Genomic DNA, 14,320 nt, shown 5'->3' on the forward strand with positions numbered 1-14,320 from the left:
CATGCCTTAGCAGTGTTCTGGATTGCATGGTAAATATTATGGGACTTCTAGAAATCTCTCAATGTCTAGGCGTTATCTGCATCTAAAGCTGCAACTCCCTGGGCAAATATAGTATTACCTTGAAATTCACAATCACTTCCTGATAGTTGTAATTATGAAGTAGTGTTAGGGGGAAGGTAGACTCTTTTTACATTCTTTTTAAAACCATCCAGATGGGGAGGGTGATCTCGGGCATTATCTAAAGTTGAATCTTGGAAGGAATGCCATTGTCATTAAAAACTTCTCAACTTGGGGAGTAAAGCAGCAGGAAATAATGCCCAGATAAATCACTTCAGTCACTACTTAAGTTAATTCAGACTACTTATTAGGACAAGTACTGAAGCTGAAGCTTAAATACTTTGGTCACCTGATGAAAAGACAGAACTCATTGGAAAAGACCCTGATGTTGGGAAAGATTGAAGGCAAAAAGAGAATAGGACAGCAGAAGATGAGATGGATAGATGGTGTCATGGAACCAACAAACATGAGCTTGGACAGACTTGGAGAGATAGTGGAGTATAGAAGGGCCTGGTGTGTTATGTGGTCCACGGGGTCATGAAGAGTCGGACACAACTGTACAAATGAGCAATAAATTGTTGCCTTGCCTATTCCTTTCAATGCTCTGAGATTTTCTAAGTGGTGCACAAGAACAGGTTTAATTTGCAAGTCCTAGATGCATTCCCTCCAAGCAGAAGAGTAATTTTTCTATGGTTTGTGCCCAGGCAGAGTTGTTTTTCCTCCACTGACATGTAGGTTCGATATGGCATTCTTTGATAAAATAGGTTAGTTTCAGGGGCAGCCAGATGGCGCAGTGGATAGAGCACCGGCCCTGGATTCAGGAGGACCTGAGTTCAAATCCAGCCTCAGACATATAGCACATATGAGCTGTGTGACCCTGGGCAAGTCACTTAACCCCATTGCCTAGCCAAAAGAAAAAACAAACAAATAAAATAGGCCAGTTTCATCTACATTAAAGAATTCTGGACAGCTAGGTGGCGCAGTGGATAGAGCACTGGCCCTGGATAAAGGAGGACCTGGGTTCAAATGCGGCCTCAGAAACAACTTACTAGCTGTGTGACCCTGGGCAGGTCACTTAACCCCATTGCCTAGCCCCCCAAAAAAAATATTTCCTCTGGCAAGTAGAGGCCTTTATCTGTTATTTTTTGCAGGAACTCTGGGAATTTCTTTGCTTCAGTGTCTGCATTAGTGTCCTCTCCTAACACCTGCATATCATGAAATCCTACACGATTTTTAAATCAGAACTGGTATGCAGATTTCTTTCAGAATTCTTTAGGCAAAGTTGAATTCACATAATGTGAATTTAGGTAAATTGAGAACTGTATTTTGAAATGAAAACAAGGTATCAATGAAAATTTAAATTTGTGAACCTCTAAGAGGAGGGTGGCACCATAGGTAGGAAATACTTTGGCAGCTTAGTATGAAGAAAGCATTGGACAATGGGTGATCAGAAGACAGTGGATTTTTTTTTTAGTGAGACCTTGGGAAGTTTTTTTCTCCTTTCTAGAAGGTTAGTTCTCTCATCTGTAAATTGAGCAGGTTGGTTTCTTTCAGTTCTAACATTCTGTGTGTGGTGCAGAGTAATGGTTTCTTTGGAAATGGAGCTTTTATTTTTCTCCTCCTCAATCTTAAACCAGCCTTCATAGAGGAAAAAATTCGGATCACTCAAAACAAGCCAGCAGAATCATGGAGAAGATCTTTGCTGTTCTGGAGAAATAGTATCTAAGCGGCAAAATCTGGTAGCTGCTGCATGACCAAGATACAAGAGAGGATATTACCTCACTTCCAGTTTTTTATTTTTACTAAATAAGCTTCTCTAAGGGCTGGATTTTTAAGTCTCAGAAGGAATCAGCTGAGGAAGTCATTCAGGGGGGCTGCCCCAAAGGCTACAACCTACTACAAATTATTTTGTTACCTCAGATAGAGGCCAGTCTCACAGACCCACACCTTTCTCTCCCTGTTTCACCTGTAAATGGCAAAACTTCAGCAGTTTTGCCTGTGTTCTTATGTAGCAGCAGTGGCAGTCGGCCACAGAGCTGTTAAAAGGTGACACTGTCCCTTGCCAAACAAACCTCTTTGGCAACTTAGTATCTGATTTTGTATCAGGCACACTAACTCTTCAGTTGTTGGGGTCTGTTTTAGTGGCAGCAGGAGCCGGGTTTAACTAACCTGTGAGATCTGGAGAAAATACTAGGTTTGGGAAGATGTTTCTGATTGTTGAGACTTTTGTGAGTGCAGGTAACATATTCTTCCCCTCTGTGTATGCTGAGGACAAATTAGATCGACTTGTATTATCTATAGCATCAGTGCTTTGAGCTTTGTTACTTTCTTTGTGAATTAGCATGCAGCTGAAGTGGCCTGAGAAGCTGGAGAGTCTGGGAGTGTTTGCTCAAGTTCCTTTGTCTATGTGGCAGCTGCATATCTTTCACAGACATTTGAAAGCCTTGTATTGACTATTTAGTGAACCAGCCTTCTCCTCCTCCCTGCAAAGAATGAAAGCCAATCGTTTTGGATGCTTTTGTACTTGGAATTAGCAGAATGTAAAAGTGGGCCGAATTTATATAGTTAGGCAGTAAATACTCTGCCCCTCTGCATTCCTGAGACACTCATCCTAGCCCCACACCTCCGACCCAGTGGGGTCCAAACTGGCTCATTCGACCCTAGGATAACAATAATATGTGTTTCTATAATTCTTTAAGGTTTACAAAATACATTCCTTATAACTCTTCAGTGTATTAGGTGCAAAAACCACTATCCCCATTGTAAAGATAAGAGCACTGAGGTTGAGATTTGCTTAATGCCTCACTGGTACCAAGAAAGCTGGAATTTGAACCCAAGTCTTCTGATTCCCAGGTCCACAAATCTCTACTACACTTTACCTTCCAGAGTGGGGAAGCAGTTTTGGCTGGGCAGGGACTTCAGAAAGCAGGTCTAGTTAGAAGAGGAGGTATGACTACAGGTGTTTAAAAAAAAAAAAAGACAAGACCTGAACTTTAAAAAACAAAAAACAGACAAGCCATAACAAGCCTCACTGATTTTTATTATATTCCTCCCCATCTCTCCAAAGAATCAAGAGAGATTTTTATTTGTTTTTCAAGGAATTTTTGGGTTTTCTTCCAGGTGACAGTTCCCAGGAGGTTTACTGATATCAAAATACACTCATTAGAGGGTAGAATCAAAATTCCATACCTCCTCCCTAACCTATGCTTAATATAGTTACTTTATTTCTGTAATCTCTCTTTTTAGCATTCTCTCTTAATGCTTTTTAGCTTTAAGTGTTCTACAAGAATTTGAGAATAAACCCTTTTCTTTTTATTTTTTGACACTTGGTTGCGGTATGACTTCCTGATAAGCAGTGCATAAGGATTCTTTGATTCCCTTCCATATCCTTCGAAGACAGTCCTTTTGTGGATTTTTTTTTCCTTCAGAGCTGCCCTGGATGACCACTTTAACCTGACTTCGCATATGTGAAATGTTTTGGAAAGTTTTGTATACGCTGACTTTACCCACATCTGGGGCCCCACCTAGGGGTTATCCCTATCCCTAAGCCTGCAGGCCAGGGAATGCTGAAGACAGCTGTTGATATTGGTATATATTGCTGCCCATTCTAGCTCTACAGCTATGGCTTCTCTGACGTCCCCTCCTCCTGGTATGACCAGGTTTCTCTCATGACTGCCTTCGTTTGTTGGCTTCTACTCCTTACAACCCTGCCTCCTTTTCAAACTCCCTCCTATTCCCACATCCAACCTCTATTTTTAAGTTCTCCTTCATAAATCTCCTTTTTCAAAAAGTTTTCAGGCAACCTAACAATGCCCTGGCCCTTTTTTTTTCTTTTTCCTGTTATATTGCCAAAATTTGGGCTTGCCTAGAGGGCCTCTCCTAGAGTGAGGTGGTTTTTTGTGGTTAAGTACTCTGCATTTTTATAGCAGTTAGCACTTCAGCCAATTGGCTACCATTATTGTAAAACTGAGCACTGAATTTGAGTCCTGACGTTAATGCTTACCAGCTGTGTGACCACTGGTAACCACAGTTGCATTTTCTATAAAAAGGAGATAATAATACTTGCACTGCCTAGTTCAGGGGGTCCTTGTGAGCAGTGGTCCTCTATAAGCCTTAAAGCAGCTAGATGGCTCAATGGATAGAGCGGTGGGCCTGGCAGCAGAAGACCTGAGTTTAAATGTGACCTCAGATACTTACTAGCCGTGTAACTCTGGGCAAGTTACTTAACTCCTGTTTGCCTTAATCCACTGGAGAAGGAAATGACAAATCACTCCAGGATCTTTGCCCCAAAAAACTTCACGGACAGTACTGGCGGGCTGTGGTCCACGGGGTCACAAAGAGTAGGACACAACTGAACAACAGCAACTTTATAAACATAAGTCCCTATTACTCTCAGTGATGAGGGGAGGCAGACAGGAGTGCTCGAGGCAGATGGAGCTGGCAGGATGCGAGATATGAGATAAGATGCAGGGTGCGACCAGCTAGAAAAGGGATCAAAGAAGACTATGCTTTGAAGCTCCCCACCTGTGTACTTTCACAAAGCACCCCCAATTCCAGAACAACTCTTCCCTTCCCCTCTCCTATTCTCTTTGCTTATCTGTGTGATAAAGGCAACTCTGGACTACCTGATATCCCAGGCATTTCAGAGCCATGCTTGCTCCTCCCATTCTCTCATCCCCCTTCCCCTTATTCCATAAAATTGTATTTAAACCAGACACCAAACCCCAATAACCGCCTTTGCCTCCCATGGGAGGTGGGGCACTCTGCTCCCTTAGGGGACCGAAAGGCATATGTGCTGGCTTTCACATGTGTGGAAGCAGGCCTGCTTGAGTGCGTCACCCCAATAAATGCCTTTCTTTAACTTGGAGAACTGGCCAAGTGAATTTCTTTCAGGACAGTAGAACCCACATGACTATTCCTCATCATTTCAGGTGGCAACCCCATCATTCTCGGGGTGCACACTGAACTCATCAACAAGAATAACAGAATTAATCTGATTTGGCTTCTAAATCGTAGGATCATAGAGCTAGAACTGAAGAAGACCTTAAATCTAGTCTAACTTCCTCATGTTACAGTTGAGGAAACCGAGGCCCAGAGAGTTGATGTTGCCAAAGTTACACAGGCAGCAAAAGGCAGAGCTGTGATTCTTCTGTTAAGCTGAGCTCTGGATATTCTAGTTCTCATAAGCATGTATGAATATATGTAAGGCCTCCTTCATTTCACATAACTGATATATTTGTCAGGGAATTTGTTCTAAATTAAGTCATTTTAAATGTAGCCAGAATGTTCACTAGAATCTTGAACTAAATCTCTTTTATTTTATAGTAGGGAATCATCCCCTAACTCTATATTCATACCAGGTTTGTTTAAAGCAAGGTCCTCCCCATGTGCAGTTACTTCTTTTAGCTCCATACAGAGGTAGTGATATAATCTGTTATAGACCAGAGAGCTGTGCCGCCTCAGACACCAGATAGCCAGCTGAGCCTGGCCAAGTTAGAATTATTGGACGTGTGATGTGTGTGTACGTATTTTTACTGTGCAATAAGAGCAGGCAGGGCTGTCTTGCTCCTCTTTCTCGGCTGAGGAGCTCTTCCTCTGAGTTGCTGCAGATTTGGATTATTACAAGAGAGGTAGTAACAAAGTCAAGTTTACTAGAATATCCTGAAAAATCTCTCTGGTTTTTATAGCTGATTTTAGACTGGAGAAGGGAGGCAGATTTGGTTTTGTAAGTATTCCTAATAGGTTGACAGTGGGGCTGAATTCATTTTTTTTTCTAAATTCATTATTCATGTTACGGTGTCTAATGTCCTCTCCTGTTACTGTTGTTGTGAAGGTTAACTGAGAACCATGTCTGGGAAAATACTTTGTCAGGCACTTGTATCATTTAGGTACCTAGTAAGCTAGAAACTGCTATAACCTGGTGGTCTGGATACTTGGGTCACTGTCCAGGCCTTAGCCTTAATTCTCTCTGTGACCTTGTTGAGTTAAGTTGGCCCTATGGCACAAAATCTCTCATGGCCCTGACAGCACTCATCTCACTCTTGACCCCATGGATTTGAAGTGATTGTATATATCTGAAAGTGATAATACCGCTTTCCTTTAAAAATAGGACAGTCTCCATTTTAGATTGTCAGGCTCAACCCAAAGGAAAGAGCTTTTATTGTACAATAAATGCTACTCTTGTAGAAGAAAGGGAGAATAGGAGAAAATGACAAGATTAGACTAGTTAGTCAGAGGATCACAGATTTAGAGCTGGAAGGACCTTAGAGGTCATGTAGTCCAAATCCCTCATTTCACATGTGAGGAAAGGTTTGAGAGTTTAGGTAACTTGCCCAAGGTCACACAAGGGGTAGCAGGTCAGGATCTCTAAGGTCCTTCCAGTTAGTGATTAGAAAAATTATATTTGGCTTCAGAATGCAGCCAGGAATATGCATAGATATTCACATTTAACCTGTATGCCCAGCCCTGGCTATAACCCTTTTGTCTTTACAGCAATCATCTTTCTAAGGAAGAAGAGCATAGGATCATAAATCTAGAGTTGGAAGAGATCTTAGAAGTAATCTAATCCATCCTTTTATTTTACAAATAAAGAACGTGAAGCCCAGAGAAATTAGTTTATTGGTCCAAGGTCACATGGGTAAGTGGCAGAGTCTGGATTTTAACTCAGGTCCTGTGATTCCCACATTCAGGTGTCTTTCTACTGTATAATTCTACCTGCCAGGGGGCATGAAGATTACTTCTCTCTGCCCAATGAGAGATTTTGTAGGGGTGAAAAAAGATAAGCTTGTCATTCTAAAACAGAAGTAGGGAATAACCCTGCTTAAAGCCCTCAATTTAATTTCATCTAGTTCAGGGAATTCTTAATCTTTTGAATGCATCTTGGATCCCTTTGGCAATCTGGCAAAGCTTATGGACCCCTTCAAAGAATGATGTTTTTAAATGCATAAAATAAAAGGAAGCCAGTTTTATTGAAATACAATTTTCAGATCAAGTTTACAGACCCCAGGGTAAGAATTCGTGCTCTAGTTAATGAGAGGAGTAAAAAAAAAAAGAACACCTTATCTCATTATCCTTTATCTCATAGTTGTGGAACTATAATATTGAATTGTCTTTTGTAGTAATAATCTTAAAATGCTACATGATTAGAATGTTGCTTCATGAAAATTTGTCTACTGATGTCTCCTCTTTGCTTTCTCATATCACTTTTGTGATTGTCACCTGCTTCTTTTTGTCTGACACCTTCTCCCTTACCCTTCTGTTGCTTCTAAATAAAATTAGTCTTGATATAGAAATTGACTTTTGAAATACTTATTTATACTTTGTGATTGTCTAGAAAAAGTTTGTCTCTCATCTCATTTTGTAAAACAATTTGTTCTTCATTCTAAGAGGCAGCTAGGTGATGCAGTTGATAGACCTGAATTCAAATCCAGCCACTTCTTGGCTCTATGACCCTGCGCAAGGCACTTACCCTCTCTTTGCCTCAATTTCCTCAGTTTCAGAAAGGGGATAACAGTAACACCTACCTCACACTTGTTGTAAGGATCAAATGAGATAATATTTGTAAAGTGCTTAGCACAGTGTTTGGCATGTAGCAGGAGCTTAATAAATGCTTATTCCCTCTTCTCCTTCCTTTATCCTATGCCACCCTTATCCCAGTATTCCTCTTCTGCCCCTACTTCTACTTATTCCCTAGTCTTGAAATATTAAAATATCTAAAACCCACATTTACATTTTTTAGTTTTTGTCTGTGGGGAAACTGGTTAGTATGTAATCAACAATGAATTAATGGGGAATGATTTTTTTTTCACTATTGGGTCAGTGGCTTCATAGAAAATAAAACTGGTTCCCACCTCTGTGTTAGAGATACTAGTTACTGTTCTTGCCCTAGCAGCAGGGAAAGGTTGGCCTTCCTACTCAGGTGGCTTTATCGGTATTCTGGGAAGCATCATTTACAGTGTAGGCATGCCCTAACTTGTCGTCCTCTGAAGGTTCCGCTCCTGATAGGAAGCTGAGGCAGGAACATGCCAACAGTGACTTGGTAGTCACAACAGAAGTGCAGCAGATGCTTGGCATAGAAGGACCTTACTTCTCTTTCCTAGTTAGAATGGGGTGAGGAAGTGTGAATAAAGGTGATTTGTAGTTGAAGATCAAAATCCTGAGTCTGATCAGGACAGGTCTTAAGGTTTGTTTAATTTGGGTTCCACTTATGGAGTCCCCACTTGATTCTGGGACCTGTACTAACTCCTCAAAATGCAGGTAACAGAATGCTATGTTTTCACAAGCTGCATTGGAAGGATTTGGCAAAAGGGGAAGTTATGACTTTAGACTTCCTCAAAAAGTTGCTTTTTTGCAAACAGTGTTTATGGCTTTAGAGTTCTTTTCATCTTTAGCCAAATTCCATGATAGGTGGGAAGAAAGGGTGCATTGAATGGTAAGAAAAATAATTACTTTTTTCCTGTTCCTTTCCAGTTTCCTTTAAGGAGCTGAAAGCTGATGGGCCCTGAACTAGGGAGAGTAAGAAGTCTCTCCTCAGTGATGGCACTCAGTGAAGAAAAGACTTTGGCAGAGAGGGAGACTGAAGCAGAGACAGTGCTGGATGGGAGCGTGAAGCACCATGGAGGTTGGAACAGCCAGAAACTAGAGACAGACTGCTCCATGGCTCTGGGCAGCATGCAACATTTTCTAGATGCCAGTGGAGGAAAATGCGTCCCACTGGGGGAGGAAGAAGAGCTGACCAACAGGAAGGCCATGCCTGACCACATTGCTTCGGCTGGAGTGTGGAAGAAACACCATATGGACAAAGAAGATAAAACCCAGACCTCAGAGAGAGACTCCTTCATCTTTGGATCTGAACCTGTTTATAGCCATTTGCTTCCTGAAGACAGGACTGGAACAGGAACAGGAGACGTTTTGCTTGAAATAGGAGCCCAGGTAGGAAATGTTGCTTATGGTATGTTGGATTTATAGATTACCTTTCTTGCAGGTCACTGTGGCTTTTAGTCAGATACTGTTTTATTTGTTCACTCTCATCATTATAAAATGTGAGATAGGAGCCTAGATCCCTGTTTTATGGATGGAAAAACTGAGATGTGATGAGGTCAAGTTATCCTTATGTAGGTGATTGGCCCCAGAGGTCACTAGCAAGGAAAGGTCAAAGTTAAATGTCATCTCTAAGATAGAACACTGTGCACTGGATTACCCACCCTGCCCCGGTTATAGGCATGTGGGGCACTTCATCATTCCTTTGATTATGTCTTATTTCCCCACCCTCAGAAAACTGCATTGTACTTCTCTATGTACTTTTTATTTACTTATTTGTATAAATGTTGTCCCCTACCACCACCTCAAGGAGAATGTAAACTCCTTAAAGTGCAAGAGCTGGTTTGCTCTTGTATCTGTTTCTCCTGTACTTGAACCATGCCTGGCACTTAGTAAACACTTAATAAATGTTTATTGATTCATTGTTTTGGCATCCAGGGACCCAAGGCAAAAGTGGAGGTTATTTGTAAAATGGGGTTAATAATGTAGTACTACCTGTACTACTAATGATACAAGTACTACCTGACAGGATGATGGTGGAATTCAAGTAAGAGACAGTAGATGTATGTAAAATGGGCTTTCAGAATCTAAAGTGCCATGTAAATATTAGCTGTCATTAACTAGACTCTGAGAGACTGCCAACCCTCAGGTTCTGTTCTCTGATGGCACAATAAGGAGTTATAAAGGACATTAGGCCTTCATTTATCCTACTTCCACTCCCCTCAAACATGAAGCCAGGGTGCCAGCATCCCAACTAGAAGAGAATCTTGTGCTGTCATCCTAGGAAGCTTTTGTGGTTGAGGTGTGTACTCCTCCTTACTCATGAAGAGAAGGTGGCATTTGATCAGAGTCTGGAGAAAAACCAGGAATTCCAAAAGATGGAGGTGAGGAAGGGGAGGGCATTCTAGGCATGGCTTAGAGACAAGAGATACAGTGTCATGTGTGAGTAATAGCAATAAAGCCAGTTTGGATGGATTGTAGAGTGGGTAAAAGGGACTAATCTGTTGAAAGTTTGGAACGGTAAGTTGGGGTCAGGTTGTAAAGGGCTTTGAAGGTCAAATGGAGGAGTTTCTGTTTCATCCTAGATGAATAGGAGCCACTGTAGTTTATTGAACAGAGAGGTGATATGGGTAGATCTATGCTTTAGGAAAACCACTTTGGCTGTTGTGTGGAGAATAAAGGAGAGTGGGGAAAAACTCTTGGCTCAGAGACCCATTAGGAGGCAGTAGTTTTGATTAGAGGTGATAATAGTTAAAAGGACTAAGGTGGTGGCTCTTCCAGTGAAGAGAAGGGTACAGATGCAAAAAAAAGGGGGGAGGAGGTACAAGACAAGATTGGGCAACAGGTTGGCTGTGTGGAATAAGGGAGAGATAACCAGGGTTACACAACCAGGTGACTGGAGGGGAAAAAGATAATGGGTTCTGTTTTAGACAGGTTGCATTTGAGATGCCTTTGGAACATTCATTTTGAAATGTCTGCTAGGTGATGCAGGACTGGAGCTCAGGAGATTGATTGGGGCTGAAGATCTAGATGTTGGAGTCACCTATATAGAAATGGTAAATAAGCCTGTGGATTCTGGTGAGATCACTAAGTGACAAAGTATAGAGAAAGAAGAGGCCTTGGATAGAACCTTAGGGTACTTTTCTGGGTCTTTATTCATTCAGATGTTTATCTTCCTTTTGAAATCAGTTGACACTTCCTTGTGAAGAAATCCTGACCTCAAGTATCAGAGAGAAGATAAAGGATCCTTTCTAGCATCTATCTGTATTATCCAAGAGCTGAGCAGTCTGGTCAAAGTTGTATGAAACACAGTAGATGGATTTTGAGGGCCCTCAGGCTCACAAGAATCAGAGATGTGGTATTGGAATATAGTTAGTTCCAAGGGCATGAGTTTAGCCATGTTTCTGTCATTGGACTATTTGAAAATGCTAAAGGAAAATTTTGAGATTCTCCTAATTTTTCCCTCCTTTTTATTTTATTCTTTTTTTGGGGGGGTGGGGTGAGGCAATAGGGGTTAAGTAACTGGCCCAGGGTCACACAGCTAGTGAATGTTATGTGTCTGTGACCAAATTTGAACTCAGGTCCTCCTGACTCCAGGGCCAGTGCTCTATTCACTTCGACACCTAGCTGCCCCCTTTTTATTTTATTCTTCAGGAGTTTTGTTTGTTTGTTTTTTTGTAAACCTTATATGCTTACTGACAATGGGTATCAGTAGTAACTTATCAGTAACTTCATATCCCCTTCTTATCTTTCTGAATTACATATTCACATCTATGTGTACTTAATGATACTTCAAGGAGGTTTAATTTCAGCCAAGACCTCTTTCATTGACAAACTTCACTAAAGTATTCTTGAGCTGCTGTAGCTGAAAAATTCATCACCCTGTACATGATGATAAACTTTCTGAAGTTAGCTAGACTTGTCCTTGGATGACACAGACTTGGAATCCTTTCTAATTTGTGTAGGACCTACATTCCATTGGCAATAAGCTCCAGGAACCCAGGATCAGTACTCCACAATGAGGCATTAGAGGAGAACTTACCTTAAAATGGCATCGGCTAAGAGAGGCAATAAGGCCTAGTGAATAGAGTGCCACTGGGATTTCAGAAACTTTTGAATTCAAATCCTACCTCTGACACTTAATAGCTGTGTGACCCCTGCAAGGTCTCCTTAAACTCCTCTGTGCCTCAAGCACTATCTTACGATTTAGGTTGAATTACCATTGGGTTACAGTCTAACCCACCTCACAGGTCCTGCCTTTATCCTTTAAATAAATCTATTATTGGGGCAGCTAGGTGGTGCAGTGGATAGAGCACTGGCCCTGGAGTCAGGAGGACCTGAGTTCAAATTCGGTCACAGACACATAACATTCACTAGCTGTGTGACTCTGGGCAAGTCACTTAACCCCAATTGCCTCACCCCCCCCCAAAAAAATGAAAGCTGTTATTTAGTGGTACTCCTTATTCTGCTTTTCTTTAATTGGAGCTCTTTAATATTACCACAATCACAAGTTCTTGAAGTAATGAACTGTTATTTCACATAAGAGAGCTGAGTTATACACTGGTATTTGAACATGCAGTCAAAACAGAAGGAGAGTGTAGCTGTGCAGGGTGCCTTCTCCTAGTCCTGGAATCACTATGAAGAAGATTCATAGACAGAATGGCATCCTTCCTACCTGAGACATTTCTCAAAGATTTTCTACAAAAAAAAAAAGGATGATTTATTCCATTTCGGGAGGGACGTGAGTTTGGTACCAGTCATCACCGGCCTATTTGGCTAACCCCCATCCTAAATGGGCAGTCTTTGGTGTTTTTCCATTTATCTGTTGGGAAAGAAATCCTATGAAAGCTGTTTTCTCTATTCCAAGACAGTAGCATTGTGCTAATACCATTCATCAGATTCTTTGAGTCTTACAGTTTGGGTATCCTTGAATTTTACATTCTAAAGGGTTCTTTTCCTAAGTGAGGCCTTTTGGTTGTCTTCCAGGTACCAAATAAAAGTCCTTGGCCCTGTTATCTTAGCGAATTGCTTTAATACAGTCACCTCTATGGTTACATTTTTTCTGTCTTCCTTCCCTTTCTTCCTTCTTTACTACAGATGGAGGAGAAATTGTGTCTTGACTCTCCAGAGCTACCTCAGAATATAGCTGATCCTCTAGCTAGGACTCTCAGCTCAGGAGAGGTTGCTGATGATGAAGATGACCACTCCAGTTTTGAATCCCCCCGAATCCATGGTCTGAGGCAACAACCTTACATCTCCAGTTCTTCTTTCTCCTTGAGGTGGAAATCTTTGCTGAACCTAGATTTATCTGCGCTTTCTCTTTCCAGCCACAGCTTTCCCACCTCACCTACCCCAAATGGTTTCCTAAGGCTGAGAGAGGAAACAGGATCCCAAAGCCTGTGGCCTGCTAAAAGCTCTTCACTTGAGCCCACAGCCTCACGTTTACCATCTGATTCATTGAGCGCTGCATTGGGCCCCATGCTTCCAACACATGGGATGCCACGTTTAGCATCCCAAAGTGGTGGAGCTGTAGCTGAGGCAAGCAGGAGGCGGTCCTCTTTTCAGACTGATTACTGGGCCTGTGTGCTGCCTGATTCCCTGCCTCCATCTCCTGATCGTCACTCCCCTCTTTGGAATCCAAATAAAGAGTATGAAGACTTGCTTGATTATACTTACCCTATAAAGCCCAAGGCCCAGCTTCCAAAGCACATTGACAGCCATGTACTGGCTGACACCTTCCTGCATGACTCAGGTGTTGACCTGGACAGCTTTTCCCTCTCACCTGAGAACACCCTGAAGTCCCCTGCTACTCTGTCCCATGACTGCCTACCAACAGAACCAGATGTTCAACTCCCTCCAGAACCCAGAAACTGTGATGACAGGTTTTCTGCTGTGGTTTCCCAGACCCAGGGCAGCTTCGGATTAGCAGCTTCTGGTCAATTTACATCGACTCCCAAAGCCAGTAGTAGACATGCTCTTCAGAATGACAAGGAGCAACCTCTAATGAACTTCAGGAAATCTCTACCTCTGGGAAGATGCCTTGAGGCACACTTGCCATCGCCTGGAGAATGGTCCCAAGGGAGTTCCTTTTCCACGGTTACAGGAAAGAATGGTGGGAATAGTGATCTCCAGTGTCTTTCCCATGAGGCTCCAGTGGAATCTGGGTGGAAAACACTGGAAGATACTGAAATTGAAGAAGAATATCTTGCTCTGCCCCCTCGGCTGACCCAGGTTTCCAGTCTGGCTTCATATCTGTGTACCATTCAGACACCCGATTCTCAGCCTTCTGTAGCCACTGAAGAGCAAGGTTTACCAGCTGCCTCTAGTGGTAAAGAGCCAACTCCCCTTCTGTACCATAGCAAAAGACAGTCTCCTACTTGGGAAGAATCCAGAGGGAAGTGGGGTACTCTAGATAGGGATTGTTGTACCCAGATGCCCCACTCTCAGTTCCAAGAACTTGACAGGGAATGTGATGCTAACATGTTGATCAGTCAGGACCCAGGAGGCCCAGCCAGCCGACTAAGGACAGTTTCCTCCTTTAGGAAAATGCTTGCTGGGCTGGCTTATTCTGACTTGAAACCAGAAGGGCAGCATCTAAAGAAAGAGAGGGACCAAGAAAGAGAATCCCTTCTACAGCATGTGAAGGTAAGAAAAAGAGAATGTAAAGTGATTTACACTTACTGCTCCCTGCCTCAGTCCCCCAAATTAAATTATCGTCTGGTCA

The 14,320-nt window shown here is 42.2% G+C and overlaps 1 protein-coding gene across 4 annotated transcripts in view; it reads left to right on the forward strand.

The window, feature by feature from the left end:
• The window catches only part of CEP68 (centrosomal protein 68), a 44,126-nt gene that overhangs the window by 4,646 nt on the left and 25,160 nt on the right, over positions 1-14,320 (forward strand). For 2 of the 4 annotated variants that reach the window (XM_020985432.2, XM_020985426.2), the window contains exons 2-3: positions 8,527-8,988; positions 12,694-14,241. In XM_020985432.2, the coding sequence (XP_020841091.1) occupies positions 8,551-8,988; positions 12,694-14,241 (1,986 nt within the window). In that variant the 5' untranslated portion in view covers positions 8,527-8,550. Of the gene's footprint in view, positions 1-8,144; positions 8,314-8,526; positions 8,989-12,693; positions 14,242-14,320 lie in introns of those variants that run through there. The other 2 variants (XM_020985428.2, XM_020985427.2) reach the window with 2 other exon arrangements.

The sequence above is a fragment of the Phascolarctos cinereus genome, unplaced genomic scaffold, assembly GCF_003287225.1.
Source record: "Phascolarctos cinereus isolate Bilbo 61053 unplaced genomic scaffold, phaCin_HiC Scaffold_2;HRSCAF=192, whole genome shotgun sequence".
Taxonomy (NCBI): domain Eukaryota; kingdom Metazoa; phylum Chordata; class Mammalia; order Diprotodontia; family Phascolarctidae; genus Phascolarctos; species Phascolarctos cinereus.